A 20579-nucleotide genomic window follows, 5' to 3' on the forward strand; every position below is an offset into this window, starting at 1 on the left:
GCACTTCTCTTCCTCTGAGCCTCGCCCAGGCTGTTCCTCTGCCTGGAATTTCCTCGCTAACCAATCACATCTCTGAGAATTCGACCTAACCTTTCAGTTATGGCCCAGGAGTTGTGAGCTTTCCCCTGCCATCCCTGGGTTACCTGCTCCCCCAGGTCCAGGCTGCCTCATGAGGAAACTGACCTGTCATCCACTGTCTCGTGCCTGTACCAGCACTGAGGACTCAGGTCTGTGGGAAGCCAGCCCTGTCTTACCTCATCTTCAGAGAGGAAAGTACCTGCTCAGTGGCCAAAGGGCCAGCTCTCAGCCCCAGCCTGCCCTGAGCTGGAAAACAGTGGGGAAGCAGCAGCGTGGGTCCTGACCCCCATACCCCTCCTTTAGTCTCTTGGGTACCACCCCCCAGGGAGACCTCCAACCCCTCATCTGTTCCTCCGAACATACCCCATCATGCAAGACTGCCTCCTCCAGCAAGCCTTCCAGACTGCACCTGCCCCTACCACCCAGCTTTCCCACCTTTGCCCAGGACCCTCAGCCAATGGCAAGTCTAGCAGGCTCTGCTTCTGACCCTGGTGGCCAGTGCCAGCTGGATGGCCTGTGCTCTGGAGACTGCGGGATGACTCAAGGCCCTCCTAGCAGAGGGCGATGCAGAAGTGGGCCTGTATGGGCCTTGGCCAAGGTAGTGACAAGCCCACTGGCCCAGGTGGAGTGGCTGCGGACTGTCAGGACCTGGTGGTGTAGGTCCCATCTCTGTTCCTACCATCTGCTGCCCCCACGTGGCCACTCTCAGCACTGCAGGTCGCAGTGAAGGGAGCCTCACTTCCACTCATTGCCTCCCACCCAAGGTTTTACATCCCTTGGGCAAGCTCGAGCCACTGGCCTGGACCAGGGGGAAATCAACCTCCAACCCTGCCCTCCACTGTGCTTTCCCGGAGACCCATGATGCAAGCTTGGCCCTATCCTATGCTTTCAAGGCCCTCCCCTAGCCCACCACTCAGCACCCTCCCCAGCAATAGCATGAAGCCTGAGCTCCATACCCTGCTTCTGGACACTCCTAGGTAAAGAACCCAGGCACCCAGAACATGGGCTCTGTTCAGGAACTACCAGTCATTGCCTGCCTGCTGGGCGGTGCTGGGGCAGGGGAGGGGCCCAGGGGTGGGCTGGGCTGGGCCATCAGGCTGCAGGGGCAGGGAGGTGCGGGTGCCAGTGCTGGCCCCACCCCCTCCTGGGCACCCAGCATGGCACTCCACGGTGAACCCTTTGCAGACACAATCCCTGGTCTTCAGCCCACGAAGTGGCTACCGTTCTCAATCCCACTTTTCAGGTGGAGACAGGCCAGTGAGGGACCCACCCTAGGTGGCTGGCCAGTGGACCAAGGTTGCTCTTGGTGCTGCTGGCCCCACAAAGCAACCATGGAACTGTCCAGAATCAAAGTGTAGCATGAGCACCAGGACACCAGGGAGGGGGCACCACAGGCTTGTTTTCTCTGGGTAGAGAGGGAGGGGTATCTCAAGTGACATTCCAGTAGAGTTAGAAGGACATTCCAGAAGAGTTAGAAGTGACATTCCAGAAGGGTTAGAACTCCGAGCCTGGAGATCAGAGAGTGACCCTCCACACTAGGGCCCTGAGGCCTCTCCCACCGAGGCTGGGCCAAGTCCTCCAATCAAGGCAGCTGGGTGCTAAGGCTCCTGTCTTGGGGCACCAGGGACCAGTGGATCGGGGTCACAGGTATCAGACATGGAATCTGAGGTACCAGCATTTGAGTTTCAAGTACCAGAGTGCTGGGTCTCTGGAAACAGGTGTTAGAATTGGAGGGAACTGAGTCTGGGGGTGAGAGCTTAGACTACATGGGGACTAGAGCACCAGGTGCCTGTCGGGAGCTTCCCAGCTCGAGCCAGGTGTCCAGGTCTAATGAGACAGAGCAGGGCACTAGGGTAAGGGTACACATGGGCATTAAAGGCTCAGGTATCAGGTGTCCAGGTCCCTGTATGTGGTGCAAGGGATAGGGGGATCGAAGTGCCGGGGTGCACGCTCTCCAGCACTTTCTCCTGGGAGGCTGGTCTTGGCTCCAGGTTCTTGGTCTCTGGCTGCAGGCCAAATGAGCCCCCTTCAGGGCTGTGAACCCCAGCTGGCCCTGGAACAGAGACACCATCTAGAGCAGACATGGGGGGGCACTGTGGGGTCTCAGTGGGCTGAGACCCTCCCTAGAGCCAACAAGGGAGGGGCACAGACGGGGGTCCCTCTGGTAGAACCCTGGGTCTGTGGGGCTGGGGGGTGGGGCCTCACATGTTGCCCTTCCTGCGGCGTAGAAGCACATACACCAGCGCAACCAGAGCCACCACCGCCAGGCCTCCGAAGATGATGCTCAGCAGGACCGCATGGCTCCGAGCTGGAAACAGGGCAGAGCGGTGAGGGTGCTTGCTGGCGGGGTGGGGGGAGAGGCAGGTGGACCGGGCACCCTCACCTGGCTGGCACATGGGGCTGGGCCTGGACCAGGTGCCATCGGCCTGGCAGGTGCTGGCCTCTGCCCCAAACAGGTTGTAGCCGCCGTCGCAGTAGAAGTGGATGGTGGAGCCCGCCAGGTAGCTGATACCCTCCTTGTGCCCATTGGGGGGCGGAGCCAGCCAGCCGCAAGATGTCACTGGGGTAGGGTACCAGGAGCAGAGCACAGGATGAAGCTACTGGCCGACAACCCCCACCCCCCACGCTGCAGCTGCCAGTTTAGGAGGTCACGTCCCAGCAGGACGTGCCCATCCCATCTCTTCAGGCCCCCAGCCACCCTCACCAGGCTGCAGGCTCTGCACACGATGCTGGTGCCGCTGGTGGGCCATCAGCGTGCCGTTGCCCACACTCAGGCTCCCAGTGGCCATCACGTCAAAAGTGCAGAAATGGTTGTCTCCACATAATTCAGCCACCTCAGGGGCCTGACTGGGGTTAGGGGTGGTCTCCTCGGCGAACAGGGGCTGAAAGGTGTAGTCATGCTTGGACTGATACAGGAAGTTGTTGACCAGGAACCAAGAGTCATAGGTAAGCAGGGACGAGGCGTTCTCCACAGCCCCTGGGGAGACATGCAGCGGGTCGTGCTGGTGGCCGACGATTCTGGAGTGTCTCCCTTCACACTGCCACGTTCCCCCCATCCCCAGTGGGCCTCAGGGTCACTCACAGTCGGCCCCAAAGCGGAACAGCTCGCGGGAAGTGGCCTTGGGGGGCAAGACCCTCCCATTGCGCAGGGTAAAGTCGTCGGTGAGGTCATCATTCAGTGTCCCAAGAAGGCCTTGCGTGTGGGTAAGGAACTTCTCAGGCAGGAGAACAGTCACACTCAGGAACGGACGCTGGACGATGACCTCCAGGCCAGCCCCTGATGACAGCATGATGGACACGCTGTCTTGGGCAGCTATGGACAGGAACATACCTGGGCACAGGGGGATCTGGAGTCAGGGTTGTCCACTCAGGGCACCGTGCCATGACTCCACAGCCCCAGGATGAGTGCAGCAGCCTCCGTGGGCTCCCAGGGGAGGAGAAGGTGTCCCCAGGGCCAACCCTGCTGTGACACTCCCTCACCCCAGTCCCACACCTCTCCTGGGACCCCCACACTGACACAAAGTGCCCAGGCTCTGAAGGGACCCCTCACACCAAGGCCCTGGCTGGGGGGGGTCACCTGTGGGCCCTCACTCGAGAAAGGCAGCAGCCATGCCCACCTCCACCCTTCCTGGGGGTCCCTATACCGTCCGCAGTAGCAGGCCCAGCCCAGGTCCTGACCTGACCCACCCCAACCGCAAGAAACTCATTTCATTAGCTTGGTTCCCTGAGGCCGCGCCACCACAAAAGCGGCGGACAAGGGGCTGCTCCTTAGCCCTTGGGGCCAACCAGCATCTTCGAAGTAGGCGATTCCTATCACTGCAGCTTCCAGCTCCTCGTCCCACCATCCGAGCAACTCAGGGTTTTCTGATCACATGGCTGGGGCTCCATGGGTGTGAAAGCATGAGATGAGACCAGGTCCCCAGGCTGGACCTCTCTACCTGGGGCCTAGAACCTCACTTGCCCAGACAGCTGTGGGCTGGGGACATGGGTCCACCGTGCTGGGCCCCTCACCATGGGACGCAGGGGAGAGGGACACACTTGCGCCGCTATGCTGGGACAGCATACGGACCATATCGAGGCCCCCATCTCCACATCCATGCCCCAAAGCCCAGGCCGTGCCCACCATGAGAGGCAAGGCTCAGGTGGGAAGGACAGGGCGTGAGAGTGGCCCGCAGAAGCTCCCGGGCCATCCCGCTCACCTTTCAGGTCCATCCAGCTCTGTTCGGTGAAGTTGAGCACCTCCTGGTTCAGCAGCACCTGCAGGACCCCCTCCTTGCCATCCAGCCGGACCTCCACCACGTCCGAGTTGCCCTCCTGGATAGCCACAGCCATCAGCCCCGTGCCTCGGTCCTGCGTGCCTGGGGTGGCACCTGCAGAGCGGGGCGCTCAGCATCAGCCTTCCTCCTGGGAAGACCCCCAAGCCTCCCGGAGCCCGTGGGCCCCAGCCTCACCCTCCGAAGTCGTCCGGGTCTGGGCCCGCCCGTGCACCCTCAAGTTGGTCAGTGTGGCCTCCAGCAGCACGTACTCGCCACGCCCATTGAAAGAGAAGTCGGCGCCATCGAAGGTGACAAAGTGTGGGTCCCCGAAAGTGGAGGCTGGGGAGAGCAGAGGGTCAGGTGGGCCGCTCTGGTGCAGCCCTGCTCGGGGCCTGGCCTCTGCTGGCACCCACCTAGGCGCGATGGCCGGTAGCTGCGACAGTCACTGGACGGCCGCCGCCGCATGTACCGGGAGCACTCGGGCGCCCAGAGGCAGCAGTGGTAGAAGCTGATGACATCGTAGAGCCAGTGGGAGAGGCCAGGCACGCGGGGTGGTGTGCGGAATGGGGGCGCGCCCCAGTCATGGCCGCGGTCTGGGGTGCTGCCCCCCATTGAGTCAGCCGTCAGGAGCAGGGTGCCAGCTGCTGTGTAGCAACATTGCTGGCCGGAGGCGTACCGGGGGCTGGGGGCAAGGACAGGTCAGGGCCACTGTTGATGCCCAGCCCGGCCTGCCCGGCCCCCCCGGTCCCCCCACAGCCTGGGGGGCTCACCTGGCTTGCACAGAGCGCACGCAGTGCACGGCCCCGGGGTGGTAGGTGCACACGCTGCCGTGCTCAATGTCACAGCCGTAGTCAGTCTACAGAGCGGGAGGCTGCTGTCAACTGCCCGAGCCTCAGGCTCTGCCACCCCCTCCCCGGGACCCGACCCCTCCCCTCCCTCCTTTAGCCCTCAGGCCCCAGCCTCACCTCCCTGGGGCCTCTAGTTGGCCCCTAGCCCTCTCCAGGGCCCCAACAGGGGTTGAGGCTTACGTGGAAGCGGCCCGAGTCCGCCCGGGCCTGAGCCAGGGTGCAGGGGCAGTCGGGCACCTCCTCCAGGAAGTTGGGCAGTTGGTCCTCCAGGTCCTCCCAGGCCAGGCACTGGGCCCGGGCCCAGGCCTCGGGGTCCGCCTGGAAGTCCTCACCCAGGTGCCAGGCCAGCGCGTGCTCGTTGCTCCAGAGTGCGTGCACGTCTCTGTGGGGGAACCGTGAGCACACTAAGGGCTTCACCCTTCCTCCATCCCCCCTGCCCCAGGGGCCTCCCTGTTCAGCGTGCTGAGCAGCGGCCCATCCTCTGCACGGCCAGGGCCAGGGGCCCTTACTTCTCCCCTGCATAGTATCTGCTGCTGATGATCCGAAGTGCACCCACTTCCCATCTCTGGAAGTTCTGCGCTGCGGGCTTGGGAGTGAAGGTAAAGGAGCCAGAGTTGGGGATGTTTGTAGCCAGAGGGTACAGGTACGACCACTTTGCGGCCCACTTATCTGAATATGGTGTCCCTGAGGGAGAGAAGGCCTTAGTCAGCCCTGGGGTCCCTCCAAAGAGGCCCGGGGTCCCTCCAAGTCCTGGGGCAGAGGAGGGGGCCAGGAGCCCATCTTTGGAGCTCAGAGAGGCCTCACAGATAGACAAGACAGATGATTCCCAGAGGAAGGCCCGTCCCACTGCCCCAGCAAGGACCGTGGCTCAAGGGACCACCATCTCCTCTTCCCACATGTTAGGGTCCCAGACCCACCTCGAGGCCGGGCCTAGAGCCATGCTAACAGTCCAGGGCCTTGGGAAGGTTGGGTAGAGCAAGCTTCTTCTGTTTCCAAGGCGAGCCCTAGATCCAAGGGCTGGGAATGTCCATACCTCCTCCCGGAGCTGGGCCCAAGCAGCCAGGGGCCTCCAGGCTCCCCCCACTCCCCCTTTCCCGTTTCTTGCCAGTGCCCTTCCCACTCAGCATCCCCGCCTGGGATCTGGCCCTGCCTGGAATCCCTTTGCTCCCACCTCTGTAAGTAAGCCCCCAACTCCCAACCCTCAGGGCCCACAGAGCAACGCCGTCGGCGCTGTCAGGCCAGCCTTGGGCTGGCCTTACCTGTCTCCTCATAGCCCCAGAGCTCGATGATGACAGACTGTGTGGACAGAGCCGAGGGCTCCCAGGTCACGGTGAGGTTACCCGTGATCCCAGCTGTGCCATAGTACTGCCAGCGTGTCTCATTCACCAGCTCGCTCTTCTCTGTCTCTGACACTCTGTTGGGGTGCACTGGGCAGGGGGTGAGGGGTAAGCAGAAGCCTGAGGCTCGGGGGCTCTGAGAGCTGGGCGTGTCTCCCAAGGACAAAGCAAAGGCAGTCCCACTGGAGCACAGTCTCTCCCAGACCCTTGCTGTCAGAAAGGACAGAGGGTGCAGGAGAGGTGGGGCCCTGGCCTCCCCCACCTTCCCCTGGCCTGCCTGAGCCGAATGGCCCACCTTGCCAGGGGACCCCGGAAGCCCCCAATCCCCTTTTGGGCTGGGAGTCCTGCGTGGATGCCAGGAGGCAAGGGGAGGAGCTTGAGAACCCTGGCCCCCATGGTTGGGCGCACCTCCAAAGGGACTGGTTGAGCCAGAGCAGCCGGGCAGGGCTGGCAGGTGAGGCATGTCTAGGGTAATTCCCTGTAGGGCGGCCAAGGCTCAGTAAGGCGGGACTCACCAGCTAGCCAGGTCCCCGAGCGTGGAAAGGAGCGACCATTGTCCAGGGAGAGCGTGAAGGGGATGCGGCCTGTCTCGTACAGCAAGGGGGACACACAGTGCACACGTCCAAAGGAATCCACGTGTCCGAGGGTCTGGATGCTCTCCTTAAACCTGTGGGGATTGCAGGTGGCAGAAAAGGCGGGGCCTGGGTGGGGAGACCCCAGCCACCTAGTTGCCCCTGGGTCCCCAGCAGGCACAGAGCCCCTCGGGCCTCCCACCTGCAGATCACGCCTTCAGTGGAGCTGAGCCAGTTGAGATGCTGCACTACGAAGTCCTTGCCACCCATCATGGAGCCCGAGTAGGGAGAGATTTCCAGGCAGAAGTCCCGAAAGTCCGAGCAGCAGGAGCTCAGGCCGGAGCAGGTTGGGTGGCAGGAGCAAGACCCATCCCGGTCTCCACAGCGCTGGGAGCAGCTCCCAGGGGCACCTGGAGGAGAGGTCCCTGAGCGCCTGGCTGCCCTACAGGCAGGGCTGGGCATTTTTTTTTCCCCAGCGCCCAGGAGAGAGAAGCATCCCCAGGAGAATGCGGACCAGGAATCGCACTGACCGCCAAGTGAACACAGTAGAAACCCACAGGCCCCGTGGGGTGAGGGATCCTTGGTACAATGATCTTGCAGTTGCCTGAATGACTTGCCAGAAGGAGGGGAGATTAAGGGCAAATGCCTCCATGCAGAGATTTTTGCAGCATCAAGAGAAGCCTCTAGGGCAGGACTGACCTTCGGCCACCAAGTCCCAGGAGACCGCATCCTCAGACGGCCAGAAGTGGCTGAGCCCTTGACCTGGGCTGGGAGGTGGTCTCTATTCCCCAAAGGGTCGGTGGACCCGGTCTGGTGGACCTTCTGGAGTCCCACTGGAAGCCTGGCAGGAGCTCATTCTCCAGCCTCAGTGTGTCCCATCTCCCTTTGTCAGGCAACACTGGCTTTCGGACTGTGGCCCCCAAAGGAGCCCCACCCTTAGGGGAGAGGGTGAGGAGTGCTCCTCTCCTCTGAGGGGAAAGGAGAGTCGTCTCCAGCAGAGGGCTGGAGGGTGGTTTTGTGTGGGGCTGTGGACATCAGGTCTCAGCTCTTACCACCCTGGGGACCCATGACAGGACTCCATACCTCTGTAGCGGGAGTGGCTGGGCAGGCTGGAGGGTGGACACTGAGGGGGGCACTGTAGACACCGAGGCAGGGATCACATGTCCCACCTGGCCCTTCCCTACCACTCCACCAAAGAAGGCCAGTCAAGGGCTGGGGTTGGACCTGAGCCACCCCAGGTGACCCCCACTTCACCCAGCGCAGGGACTGGCACTCAAGAGAGTCAATAAATATTTATTGACAGATGATGTGAGGGCTCAAGGGAGTGGAGGAGGAAGCTGAATGAGGCCAGTAAGTGAGCTAAGGGGTTGAAGGGTGGTGGCGCTTCCCTGGAACAGGAGAGGGTGTGGCGGTGTGTGGGGGGGACCTTTGCTGGGAGCCTGACACTGCCAGCCCAGCCCAGCCTGAGGCTCTGGGGTAGGAGCCTTCCATCCAGACTTTCCCGGGTTCAGCCCCACCTAATAAGGACCCACAGTCTTGCCTCTCACCCGTCAGGGGCCCTAGGGGGGCTGGGGCCCACTTCACGTGTGAGCACACCCTTCCCCGGGGCTCGGGGCTGCAGACTGAGCACTCTTCTGAGACCTTCCACTGCTCCCGGTGGAGGGGGGACACTTTCCTCCCAGGCAACCGGCACCTCCCAGCGGGTTCAGGGTGGGCAAAGCCCAGACTCCATCCTGCCTGCAGCTCCCGGACCCTGGGCATCCCGGAATTCCTTCTCACAACCCCCAGTACAGTCCCAGATGGCCTGACAGATGGACAGAGGCTGAGCAGAGGGGCGTCCACCTGGGCACGGCCGCAGCAAGCAGGCAGAGGGAAGACGGGGCAGAAGCGCAGGGTGGGGGCGTACCTGCTGCAGGCCGGGGGCCGGGCCCGGGGGCTGTCGCGAGCAGCAGCAGCAGGGCCCAGAACAGGACGAGCGGCTTCATCGCGCGGCCTGAATCCGCAGCCTTGACGCGCAGCAGTGGCTGGCCGGCTGCGGGCCGGCTAACTCCCCTCGGCCCGGCCCCGCCCCGCCTCGGCCCGTCCCGCCCCGCCTCGGCCCGTCCCGCCCCGCCTCGGCCCGTCCCGTCCCGCCCCGCCCCGCCCCGCCCCGCCCCGCTCCGCCCTGCCCGGTCCCCTCTCAAAGTCCACAGGATCCCCTGGGGACCTGTAGGGCCCAATCTGCTCCGTTAGCACATTCCTGACCAGCCGGCCCGGGACACGGTGGGAGGGGGTCCGAGCCTTCCAGGGGTTGGATCCAGATGTCTAGAGGCTGCAACGTAGCCCACGGGATCCCACCTCTGGTCCAGCCCCGAGGAGGCAGGCGGGGCTCCGCTGGGGCTGGGTTTTGGCGGGGTGGTTCCTGCGGTCTCAGGATTCCAGCGCCCAGGGGCCCTCAGCCACAAACCTCTCATCCCTTTTCCTTGGCTTCCCTACCCAGAACAGGTATTCCCAATTCCTCCCCACAACCTTGCAGGGAGGGAGAGCAAGTAACTTCCTGCTGATCGCTGGTAAGGGTGTGTGGGTGTGCGTGGGTGCTAAAGGAGGGCTGGAAGAGGGGGCCCCTTCTGAGGGAGGTGAAGAGTGTGGGAGGGGCCCAGGCAGGGCAGGTTAGCAGTGGGGTTAGGGGCTGAGACCACAACCCCCCTCCCCACCCTGGACTGGAATCCCTGGAGTGGCGTGGGCATCTGAAACAGGGCTCCAGAGAAGAGCCATCCAGCCCCACCCACCCTTGGCTGTCATTTGTAGAATTTGCATAATCTCCTCAGTGTAATCTCTTCAGTGTTCTCCCTCCTCAAGTGCAGGGAAGGAGATGCAGGTCCAGATGTAGACAGGCAGGTTGAAGGTCACTGGCAGAGGCGGCAGTGCTGGCCCAGGGCCCAGGCAGGTTCTTGGAGACCTCCACTCCACTCCTGAGGCCTGGGACTCACTGGGACCCTGCCACCTGGGCTGGGTGTCCAGACAGACAGATGGTTCTCTCCCCAGAGGCGGGGTCCAAAGGGGACACATCCCCAGACCTTGAAGAGAGCTGAAGCTGGCGGGGGGCTATGAGCTAAAGCCATCTGGCTGTGACCCATCTCAGCTCCTGGGATCTGGCCAGCCCCTGTTCCCTGGGCAGCACCTCTTCCCGTCAGGTGGATGGGTCTGCAGTTTCGTCAAGAGGTGGCTCCTAAAGGTGTCGGGAAAGCCAGTTGGGGTGGTTAGAAGCCACAACTCCCAGTTTGGTTGTGGGGTGCTCAGGTCACCCTCTGTAGACAGGAGCTAGGGGCTGATGCTGGGACTCATCCCAGGCTCAGGATCGAAGGTGTTCCCTATGGCACAGGTCAGGGGAAGGAAGATGATAGGAATGCTCCCGGGATGGGTCCCAGGTGCCCTGGGGGCCTGAGAGTCAGGAATTTGGGGAGAGGGCATCAACTGAGTAACTGTTGCCCTCGCCTTGCAAAGAGCCTAAATTAGGGCAGTTCTGGCAAGGGTCTTCCCAAGGCTGCTATGCTCCTGGATCCCCATGATGGCTCTGCCAGGTGTGGGCTGGGGACCCTGACAGTGCCCAGCCCATGAGGGGCACCAGGCAGCAAGGTGCATCCCCATCTCCCTCCTGGATGGAGAGCCTTTCTGGGGAGACCCCTGGGGGTAGGACCAGCCCAGATCCAGGGTGGGGGGAGGAGACAGCTAGGTCCCCAAAGCACTGAGGTGTTGTAAAGAATGAACTTATGAACAAGGAGCCCCAATTTTATGTTGCACTGAGATCCACAACGTACATGGCCAGTTCTATCAGAGGGCAAGTGTGGTGGAAGGTAAGTGCCTTTCCTGCCAGCCCCCACTCCCCCTTCCTGACACTGACCCCACCTCTCAGGGTCCCCTGCACTGAGTCCCTATCACAAGAGAGTTCCTCAGCCTGGCCTGGATGCTGCCTGTTCCTCCCACCCCTGCCCACTCCAGACGGGCACACCCCACACTCTTGAGTCCTTCAGGGGACACCCCAGAGGCCCCTTCCAGGCCTGGCTCCAGTCCCACCCAGAGGGTCTGTGCTCCCCTCTCCCCCCTCACTCACTGCCCATCCCCAACCCTGCCTGCTCCTGGGAGGCCCAAGGGTTGGTGGCTGACCAACAGGAAGAAGGGCCCAGAAACCCTGGACGGCAACCGGTTGAGGGAGGCCCCCCGGGGTTGAACAAAGAGGCAAAAGCAACTGTTCCATCTTTATTAGAAAAGAAACCCAAAAAAGCGAGTTGGGGTGAGCCCAATCCTAAATGACCCCTCTGCTGTGACACAGGCAGAACCTGGCTCATCCGGGCATTGAGGTGTGGACATGGCCACCTGGGCTGGGCGTGGGCACGTTTATACAAAGTCAACATTTCATAGAAAAGGATGCAAGCCCTGTTGTGTGAGCCTCCTCCAGGCCCCCATGCAGTGGGGACAGACAACGGCCTAGGCAGGTGGGGAGGACACCGCAAGGGATGGAGGCTGGGCAGACCAGGGCCTGTGTAGGGAATCGTGCTGTGCCTGGGTCAGGCATGGCCCAAGGGGTTCAGGCCAAGGTGGGGAGGCCCCAGCCCTCAGATGTCCATGTAGTCGTCATCCTCATCTGTCTCGCTCTCCAGAGAGGACTCCTGGCTTGACGTCTCCAGGACCTCCAGAGCCGGCTGGCACAGGTTCTCCTTACGCACATTGGCTGCTGACTGGGCTGACAGGATGGCAGACTGCACACAGAGCGGGGCAGGGCGCTGGTCAGGGGTGGCCCAGGCCCGGCCCCAGTCCCGCCTGTAGCCCACGTCCCGCCCATGCCCCCCACTCGGCACCCGCGGTCACCTTTAGCTTCTGCTTGGTCTCCTCCGAGATGCTGCCTTTGGGTGAGAGCAGGGTTGGGGTGGGCGGCGTGACGGTGATCTCAGGGGGGAACTTGGTGGCGGCCGAGGGGATGACCAGCTTTGGCATGCTGGGCAGGAGGCGCGACTTGGCCCGGCCAGGCTCTGCCTGGCCTGGGGGGCCCTCAGGTGGCTGGGCACTCACACTGCTGGGCACCTTGGAGCTGGTGACTGTGGGGTGGACCGTGGGAGCTGAGCCTTGCTCACAGCCTCCTGGACCTGCCTGCCCTTCCCTGGCTTGAGCATCAGTTTCCCCTCTGGAAGACAGAGGCAACCAAGAACACCTCCTCCTGTGCTTTCTCTCGGCCTTCTGGTCTGTGCTGGCTGGCAGGCTCCAGGCCCCCTGCTGTGTCTGCCTCCCTGACTGCCCAGGTCTGGCTCTGGGCTGTGGGGCCTGGGGACTAGGACCCCCTGGGGAGTCCAGGGCCTAGGAAACAGGCAAGCCCCTGGAGCTTTCCCATGGATTCTGCAGGCCCTGCAGGCACCGTGCACACATGAACTGTTCCATCCCTGCATCAATCCTAAGATGCATGTCCTCATGGTGTCCATACCCCAGGGAGGATGCTGGGGCCCGGAGCCAGTCACGCGGCCCCTGTGCATTCACTTGCCCCTCCCGCGCCAGGGCTGTGTATCCCCAGAGCCTGGAGGCAGCAGTTCCAGGGCAGGCAGCCTCCGGGACGCTCTAAGAGTCCTGAGCCATGGGGTCAGCCTGGCTGGTCTCCACATTCCTCCGAGGTCCCATGGCTTTAAAAGGAGCGGGGCTTACTCAGTGCCCATGCCTGGCTCTGCAGGGCTGGCACCAGGCCCTATGGTCCTGAGTAGGGTCAGTGAGATCCCTGAACCTGAGGAATCCCCGAGGGGGCCAGCCAGTTGGGAAAGGATGACTACTATGCAGACAATGGTCTGGAGGGCCCTGACTCCTCCCTCCACATGTCAGCCACTCCCTTGGCCCCCATCTCTGGGCTGGGGGGCTCCTCCCCAGGACTGAGCAGCCTCAGCCTGGGCTGGCCACCGGCCCTTGCCAGTCTCTGGAGCTGGAGGTAGAATAAGCGGCTCTCTACTGCCCAGCTCTTCAGCCCAGGCCTCCATGCCCAGCTGCCACTCCACTCGGCTTCCCCACCACTGGGTCCTCCCAGGCCCGGCTCCACCAGCTGTTCACCCTGTGCCCCCCCAACCAAGGCAAAGCTCCCCACACTGCTCCCAAGTTGCCTTACCCTGGCTGCATGTGGGCTCAGCGCCTGTCCGGGGCGTGGGCTCTGTGGGCCAGCAGTGTGGCTCTGCCGAAGGGCTCTCGGAGACAGTCTTCACCTGCTCACTGCACAGTGGCTCCTGGGGCGGGAAGCCCATGCCCTCTGCGGCTCCTGCCAGCTCCTCTCCCTCTGTGGGGACACAGGAGGGCTGTAAGTTACAGTCCTCACTCAGCCTGGAAGACAGGGACCCTCCCTCCTGAACCCTGGGACACCTGACAGGAGACCTGTGCAGAGACAGCTTGCCACCTCCACCTGTGGACGAGCAGGGGCTTCTCTGGAACAATCGCATGGGTGGGGCCAGGCTGGTACTGGCAGGAAACCACTCCCACTCCGGGTGGACACTGGTGGGGCCAGCTCACTAGCTGGGGTCAGTGTGGGCCTGACACAGCAAGGGATCATGGACACTGTGGGCTCCCCAGCCCCGTCAAACACCATCACGGGACTTCAGAGGTGGGCTCACGGGCTCTTCCCTCTAGCTTGTGGGAGAGGCACTGAGAAACATGGTCACGACCCAAAACCAAGCCAGCTAGCTAACACCAAAGTGGATGGAGTGGTGTGCTGGCACCATGCCCTCCCGCCAGGCCACACCTTCCCTGGCATGAGGCAGGGGCCGGGAACTGGCCTCCTTTGAGCCAAGGCCTGATGGGCCTGAAGGGTGCTGGCTGCACCTCTGGCTGCCAGCCAGGCCGTTAGTCAGCATCGGTCCACGGGCTCCCAGCACCCCCGGGGTTGCAGCCGCCCCTCAGCTCCTGCTGCATCCAGGCCTCCTCCTGTTCCTTTCCTCACCTTACTCCTCTTTTCCTTTGTATTCAGGCCAAGATGGCCATCACCTCACCACCCTTCCACTCCCCCACTTCCCCATCAAGTCCTGCCTTCCCCTTCTCCAGCAGGTGAAGTGTCCCCTCACCCCTCCTCCACCCGAGGCGAAGCAGGAATGAAAGCTCTTGGGAAGGAACAAAGACAGGGTGACTTAGCACCCTGGCCTCCTGCCTGCTGGCTTCCAGCTCCTGGAGGACAGAGCCTTCCCTGGCTGCCTATGCCATGAGCCAGTCCCTCTCTTCCTCAGGACCCACTGCCTGGCAGTCATGATCACAGCCTCTTTGTCCTAGGGTCCAGCCCCCTACACTACACCCCCCTACACATCCCCCAGGCAGGGATGAGCACCTTGGAAGGCTCCTTCTGCTGCCCTCCCGGACCTGGAGAGCAGGGGCCACAGCCTGAATTCAAGTCCCTGAATCTGAGTGGACTTGGTTTGCTGTGGCTGGGCATGCACTCATGAAGCAGGCCCAGTAGGCGTCTGGTCCAGGCCTTTCTAGAGGTGGCACCACTCTGCCCACCTCTGCCCACCCTCTTCTCATGCAGCTGTCCCCTGCAGGGTCTGGAGCAGTGCTAAGGTGGCCTGGAAGGGCAGCTGGCTTCCCTGCTGATAGGCATCTATAGGACAGGAGCACATTGGGGGAGGAGCAGAACAGGGTGCAGGGAGGGCCTGGAGCTGGCAAAATGGATGGAGGCTGCCCTCAGCGGAGCCAGGTGTCATGCTGGCTCTCTCCTACCCCAGGGGGCTGTCCACCCTCTGCAGGCCCTTTCCTCTTGGTGGGCTACCAGGAGGAGAAGGGACACTTGGGACAAGGGCATCTAGCAGAAGCTTCAAGTACGTGGGGTAGTGCTCCCTAGGCCCAGCAGCCCCCTCCCCTCGCCAAGACCGCCCTAGGGGCCTGTGAGGAAGGCTGCAGGTGGGCCTGAGTGGGGCGGGGGGGCGGTGGGGTCAACCTGGAGGCCCAGCCTTTAGAGAAGGGCCCTGTGGGGCCCCCTGGACTCCCGGGTCTCAGGTTCTCGGTCAGTGAGAAATATAAGGCCAGGCTGGAATCCTCTGCCATCGGGCCACTTTCCTTCTTCCCCTGGGCAGACTCAGGGCCTGGGCACCAGGTCCCCAAGGACCAGTGTCCTAGAAGTGCCAGCCCTGACTCAGACTCTTCCTGGCTTCTCAAAATGGCAAGAGGCTGGCTTTACAGCCTGCTTAACTCACTGGCTGGTGGGGCCCTGCTCAGGCAGGCGTTTCCTGACCTGAGAATAGAAAGGCCCGAAGTGTCCTTTCCACTCTCCCTCCCTGATCTAGTTCCCCACTCTGAAGGCCTGACCCCTCAGCAAAAGGTACCCTCGCTTATTCATGGACCAGGCACTATTCTAGCATGAAACCAAGTCTGGGCCTGTGGCGGGCAGATGCCCAACAAAGAGACAAGCGCGGAGGTGCTCAGTACAGAGGTGGGGGGTGGGGGACACAAGGTTAGGAGCCTCCCCAAGGGGATGCATCTGCCGCATGAGGCCAGCGGCCCTGGTCAGCATGAGGTGGGCAGATGGGTGAGGTCTTAGTGAGTGACCAGGGAAGCTGGAGAGCGTCCCCGCCCATCTGCAGGCCCCAGCAGGTGGGACAAGTCAGGAGTGGACACTGCCAGCCACTGTCAGCTGCCTTCCCCTGGCCGGAGCCATTAGGCAAGGGTGAGGGGCACCCCAGGGGAGGTGCAGGGTAGGGCTGTCCACCTTGGGGACGGTGCCAGGCCAGGTCTCCTCCGAGGCTGCTTTCCCCCTGTTCTCGAACGTTGGGGACAGTGTCCTGTGAAGATCCATCCCAAGCCTGCTCTCTCGGGTGGCTCGTGACCTCCTGCGCTCCCGCCGTCTCTGACTGCAGCTCCTAGCCTGTATACTCTCTAGTTCCTAGGCACCTCCTCAGGGCAAGCCTGCCCTTCCTGCCCATCCAAACTTACACCTGGGTCTGGGTTGCCCACTGGGCACCGGGACAGATGTAGATCATATCACCAGGCCACCCTGTCACCTGTGGGCGATCCCTTCCCAGTGCTCTCCCTGTCCTGGAGGTTGTGGGAGGTAGGCTCTGAGCCAACGTGCCCTTCCAAGCACGGCCCTGACGCCAGCCCAGAAAGCCCTGGGAACCATGAGGGTGGCCACCCCGACACTGCCAGCCAAACGCCACCGGCCTGCAGATCCTGAGGCGGTCCCCAGGGGCTGGCAGGTCGCTCTGCACCTGTGTCCCATACTCTCCGCACCACGTGTCCCGTACTCTCTACCCACAGCTGCTCCCACTCCCAGTGTCAGGTAAGAGTTCGGTCCTAGCAAAAGGCAGTTCAGTTTAATTTGGAGGAAGGAAATAAGAAAGGATCCACTCTCCAGGACGAAGGATAACACCGGGAAGTACACGCTCTTGCACTGATCTAACAGAGGAAAAAAGGGGTAAGTCACAGTTTGGGGCCTGCTTGGGTCCGGAGCATGGTAAGCAGGAGAGAGAAGGAAGGCAGCCAGGCTCCAGGTGGCCTGCTGTCCCCACCTCCTGCTATTCACCCCTGGAGGAACCTTCCCACCCTGTACCTGCTCATGTGTGGCCAGCACCAGTGGTGGTCACTCGCTTCCAAGGTCAGGTTATAAAGGACGGTGCGGCTTCCTTTGAGTGTTCTCTCTCTCTCTCTCTCTCTCTCAGACCCCGGGCTCAGGTCCCCTGAGGACCCTCAGCAGCCCAGGGAGAGGCCCACAGTGGAGGATCTGAGGCCTCCAGTCAACAGCCAGTGAAAACCTGAGACCTGTCAGCAACTGAGTGAAGAGATGACTGACTGACACCTTGACCCTCCCGAATTCCTGATCCTCAGGGGCTGCGGGATCACGGGGGTGAGTCAGGTGCAGGCCAAGAGCCTAAAGTGCGGGGGTGGGGACACCCTGGGGAAAGTCAAGTCACCGTGGGAGGGAGCGGTTTCCCTGGGCCGTGGACTCCCATGGTCTATCACCACACCCAGAACTCGCACGGTGGCTGTGCTCGCTTCTGCCAAGCGCTGTGCCGAATGTGTGTCACCGCCATCTTACACACGGTGCGCTGGACACAGAGACACAATAAGCTACCCAGAGGGAGCAAGGACAGCCAAGGTCACCTGGTGGGGGAACCGCCCTTTGTCCCACAGCTTCAGAGGCTGTGCTCTGAACAAACAGCAGCAGGAGCTGACGTAAGGTTAAGTGATTCTTTATCTCATGAGGCCATGACCTCTGTCATTGTGAGCAATGGGGCAGAGGGTCCCTATACCTCTATGATCCTCAAAGCAAACTGGGGACTGGCATCAGGTGAGCACCTGATGGCTGCACAACTGCAGGAAAGAGCGAAGACAGGGAGCATTGCCACCCTCGGCCTCCACTCGGGAGCACCTGGCACGGCTGCCACCGCTGCCTTCACGTCAAGGTGACACAGCCAGAAGGCTGCATGGGACTGTGACCGGGCAGACAGATGAGCCAGAAGGAGCAAAGAGCCAGTGCAGGGCCTCAGTAGGGGCACAGGCTGGTCCCAGAAGCAGGACAGGGAGGGCAGGGGAGGACCTGGCATCAGGGTCAGTGTCCCCTCCCAGGAAAGCTGCAGGCCTGTCTGCCCTCTGGTCTGCCGGCTGTCCCTGCCTGCGGGCTGCTGTTCCCAAGGGTATCTTGGATTTTAGAAGAAACCTTTAGAAGGCCTCTGCCAGAGCCCAGGACCCTGTTGCTTGTCCCTCACAAGCCCACCAACCAACCTTGCTCTGCCCCATGCTGGCTGGCTTCCGTATGCCTTGCCCACGGGGGCCTGGGTAGGAATGCCCCCAACCACAGCAGGTACCCAGGGATGGCTCACAGCCCTCTAAGGTCTCTGGGAAGCCGAAGTCAGGATGCCCTCTCCTCTCCAGAATTCCTATTTATCTATTCATCACAAGGTTTTGTGGTAAGAGAAAGCAACAGATAAACACCTGATGCCAATGCTGGCTCCCTTCTCCTCGCCATACCCACTGTGAAGGGGCTGCTGTCCCCACCTCCATTTTGGGATGGGAGGAAGGTTGAGAGAGTGGTGGGCATGCCAACAGGTTGTGCCCCCAGCCTTCCAGGGCTCCCATGATATGCTTCTCAAGGATCGCGCAGCTGGAGGTCGCCCTGGCCTCACCGTGCCCTGCCCGCACTCCCCATGCAAGGATCAGGACTTGCTGCCACTGGTGGCAGGGGATGGCGCCCAGCTCTAGCCTCACTGCCTAGTGGATGGGATGGGACCTACCTGGGCCCAGAGAGACCATGCTGGGGGTGGCCTCAGGCCTATGTGGCCGGGGGGGCCCCGAGTCCTTGGATGGGTCTGGTGTGGAGGCCGACGCTGAGGGAAGGCCGGGGATGAGCGCTGTGGAGGTGGCTGGTGCAGGGCGAGGTTTGGTGTGAGCGTCACTGGGCCGCTGGAGAGTGTCAGCTGGCACAGGGTCAGGAGCCATGGGAGCCACAATCCCAGAGAAAAAGTTCTCTCGGCTATCCTTGGGGTGCTTTGGGGTGGTAGGTGTATCCCCTGCGGCCTGTAAGAACAAAGGGAGGTGAGGAAGGCTGGCTGGGCAGCCCAGAGCCCTTGCCATCCCACAGGACACCTGCCTGGGTCTGGGACTGCCAACCTGCCCTCGTGTCACCAGACCCTGAGCCCCCCATGCTCCCAGCGAGGCCCCCAGGCAGCCCTTCAGGACTCTGCAATGCTAGGAAACTGCTGGGAACCCGTAGCCCCTCCCTGGGAGGATGGCCAGGCCCTCCAGACAGGGACACAGTGGAGGGCCTACAGCTGGCCGACCTCATGCTCCCATTCCCAGGAGCCTCCTGGAGAGAAGCATGACTCCAGGCAGGGGGTCACTGCGACCAATTTGGGGACTGCAGCAAAATGGACCCTCTCTGAGAGGCAGGGGAAGCAGACTCAGGGCCATAACCTCCCCCCCAACCGCTGCCGTGAAACCTGCATGGCCAGAGGCGGGCCCAGGCCCCAGCTGCCTGCTGATCCTCTTTGGGCCTTGATCTAATCTAAGAAATGCGACCCTTCCCTGCCCTTGGCTCCTGCCAGCTCAGTATCTCCTTTTGCCACAAGACAGGGAAGGTAGGTGTTTGGGGGTTTCTTTCCTATGTGGTCCTAACACTGGGAGCACCCTTTCAGAGGCTGCTATCCTCTGTTTGGAGTGCTCATTGCCAACCTGCCCCTACCTGGGTTGGCAGAGGAGGCAGGAGGGTACCCCCGGGGCCAAGCCCCACAATGCGGCCCCGGACAATTACTCCTGCTCCATGTAGCAGAGGCTGTGGTGAGGGCCGAGCAGGCCACAGGAACCACAGGTCTCTTCTGGGCTTCTGGTCCTCAGCTGGGGGATCAGCCTGCTTGGTCAAGATCCAACTGGACTTCCTCAGACCTAGAGCCCTGGGCAGGGATGGTGGCCTGCTGCCCCATTTCACTGAGAGGAAGCCTGTCTGGACACTAATAGCATCCAGCAGCCTGCTGCTGGGGGACATGAGACTTGAGTCCCTGGGCTATAGGTGGATGCCCATTGTCCTGAGTTCCTGCCTCCGGACTCCCTGTGGGGTACCTCCCTAGGGGGAAATGCCATGAAGGGGCCACGTGTGGGCAACGATGGGAGGGCAAGACATGTTCTCTTGTGCTGCTGGGGAAGGGGCAGTTGGGCCACCCTTGGAAGGACAAGAGACCACACCTATTCAAATGGCAAGTATTTGCCCTTTGACCCAACGACCCAGGCCTGGGGTCACTCTTGAAGAAATGCCCATATGTGGTACAGGAAGATGCCCCATTGGCACTATTGCACAGGACTGCAATGGCCCCCTAGCTTTAGACAGGGTGCCCCCTTTCTCTGCTGGCCAAACCCTGCCTATGGGCCTTTTCTTGAGCTGGGCCTCTCCCAGGAAACCCCTCTCCTTTAGCCCCAGCCCCTCACCTCCTCCTCAGTTCCACCACTCCTCAAAAGCTGTGGCCTCTGAGCCCCAAACTGATGGCTTCAGGGTCACCTACACCCAGGGTTCTGGCCTAGACCTCTCTCCTAGAGGAAAAGCCACCGGCCAGAGCCCAGGAGGGCCTCACCCCTCCTCCCTGCCACCAAGTCATGTTGGCCCATCTTCTGACATCTCAAGCCCACCTGTAGCTTGCTGGGCCCCTGCACCAGCCCATCCTCTCCACTTAGGAGTGGGGAGTCTTTCACAGACCCAGCAGCACTCTGCTCCCTCCCTTGCTGACTAAACCTCAGGATACCCATCCGTTCTGCTTCTATCCAATTCATATCCCAGCCCCGCATCCCTTCCTCTACCTTTGTCCCAAATGGAGTGACCTTTCCAGGTGAGCTCAGCTGGGTAAGGACCATCTTTCCCATTTACAGAAAAGGCAGCTGAGGTGAGGGGACCCCTCAGGTCACACACTCAGAGCTGGGGTCTGGGTCTGCCAAGGCCCCACCCACCATACAATGCTCCCTATGGGCCCGAGGCTCAGCTGCCTCCTCCATCTCTCCTTGGCCCAGGCTGACGCCACAAACGGTCCC

General features: G+C 62.0%; 2 protein-coding genes across 2 annotated transcripts in view; both read right to left on the reverse strand.

Moving 5' to 3' along the window:
- Positions 1-1468: 1468 nt before the first annotated feature.
- Positions 1469-9107, reverse strand: LOC111142555 (sushi domain containing 2). The gene is made up of 15 exons (XM_022495824.1): positions 8998-9107; positions 7294-7501; positions 7035-7186; positions 6442-6609; positions 5692-5866; positions 5363-5564; positions 5105-5190; positions 4748-5016; positions 4530-4673; positions 4278-4436; positions 3161-3409; positions 2783-3055; positions 2462-2638; positions 2284-2386; positions 1469-2131 (listed from the first exon to the last, which is right to left on the reverse strand). Exons 1-15 carry the CDS (start codon positions 9074-9076, stop codon positions 2107-2109), a joined length of 2469 nt encoding a protein of 822 aa, XP_022351532.1. The 5' UTR covers positions 9077-9107; the 3' UTR covers positions 1469-2106.
- Positions 9108-11314: 2207 nt separating this feature from the next.
- Positions 11315-20579, reverse strand: part of LOC111142371 (calcineurin binding protein 1) — a 136341-nt gene continuing 127076 nt past the window's right edge. Inside the window, 5 exon segments of the mRNA XM_022495393.1 lie at positions 11315-11827; positions 11937-12172; positions 12175-12249; positions 13207-13371; positions 18302-18584. Coding sequence (XP_022351101.1) covers positions 11684-11827; positions 11937-12172; positions 12175-12249; positions 13207-13371; positions 18302-18584 — 903 coding nt within the window. The 3' untranslated portion in view covers positions 11315-11683.

The sequence above is a fragment of the Enhydra lutris genome, unplaced genomic scaffold (assembly GCF_002288905.1).
Source record: "Enhydra lutris kenyoni isolate GAN:26980312 unplaced genomic scaffold, ASM228890v2 scaffoldscaffold8, whole genome shotgun sequence".
Classification (NCBI taxonomy): Eukaryota; Metazoa; Chordata; class Mammalia; order Carnivora; family Mustelidae; genus Enhydra; species Enhydra lutris.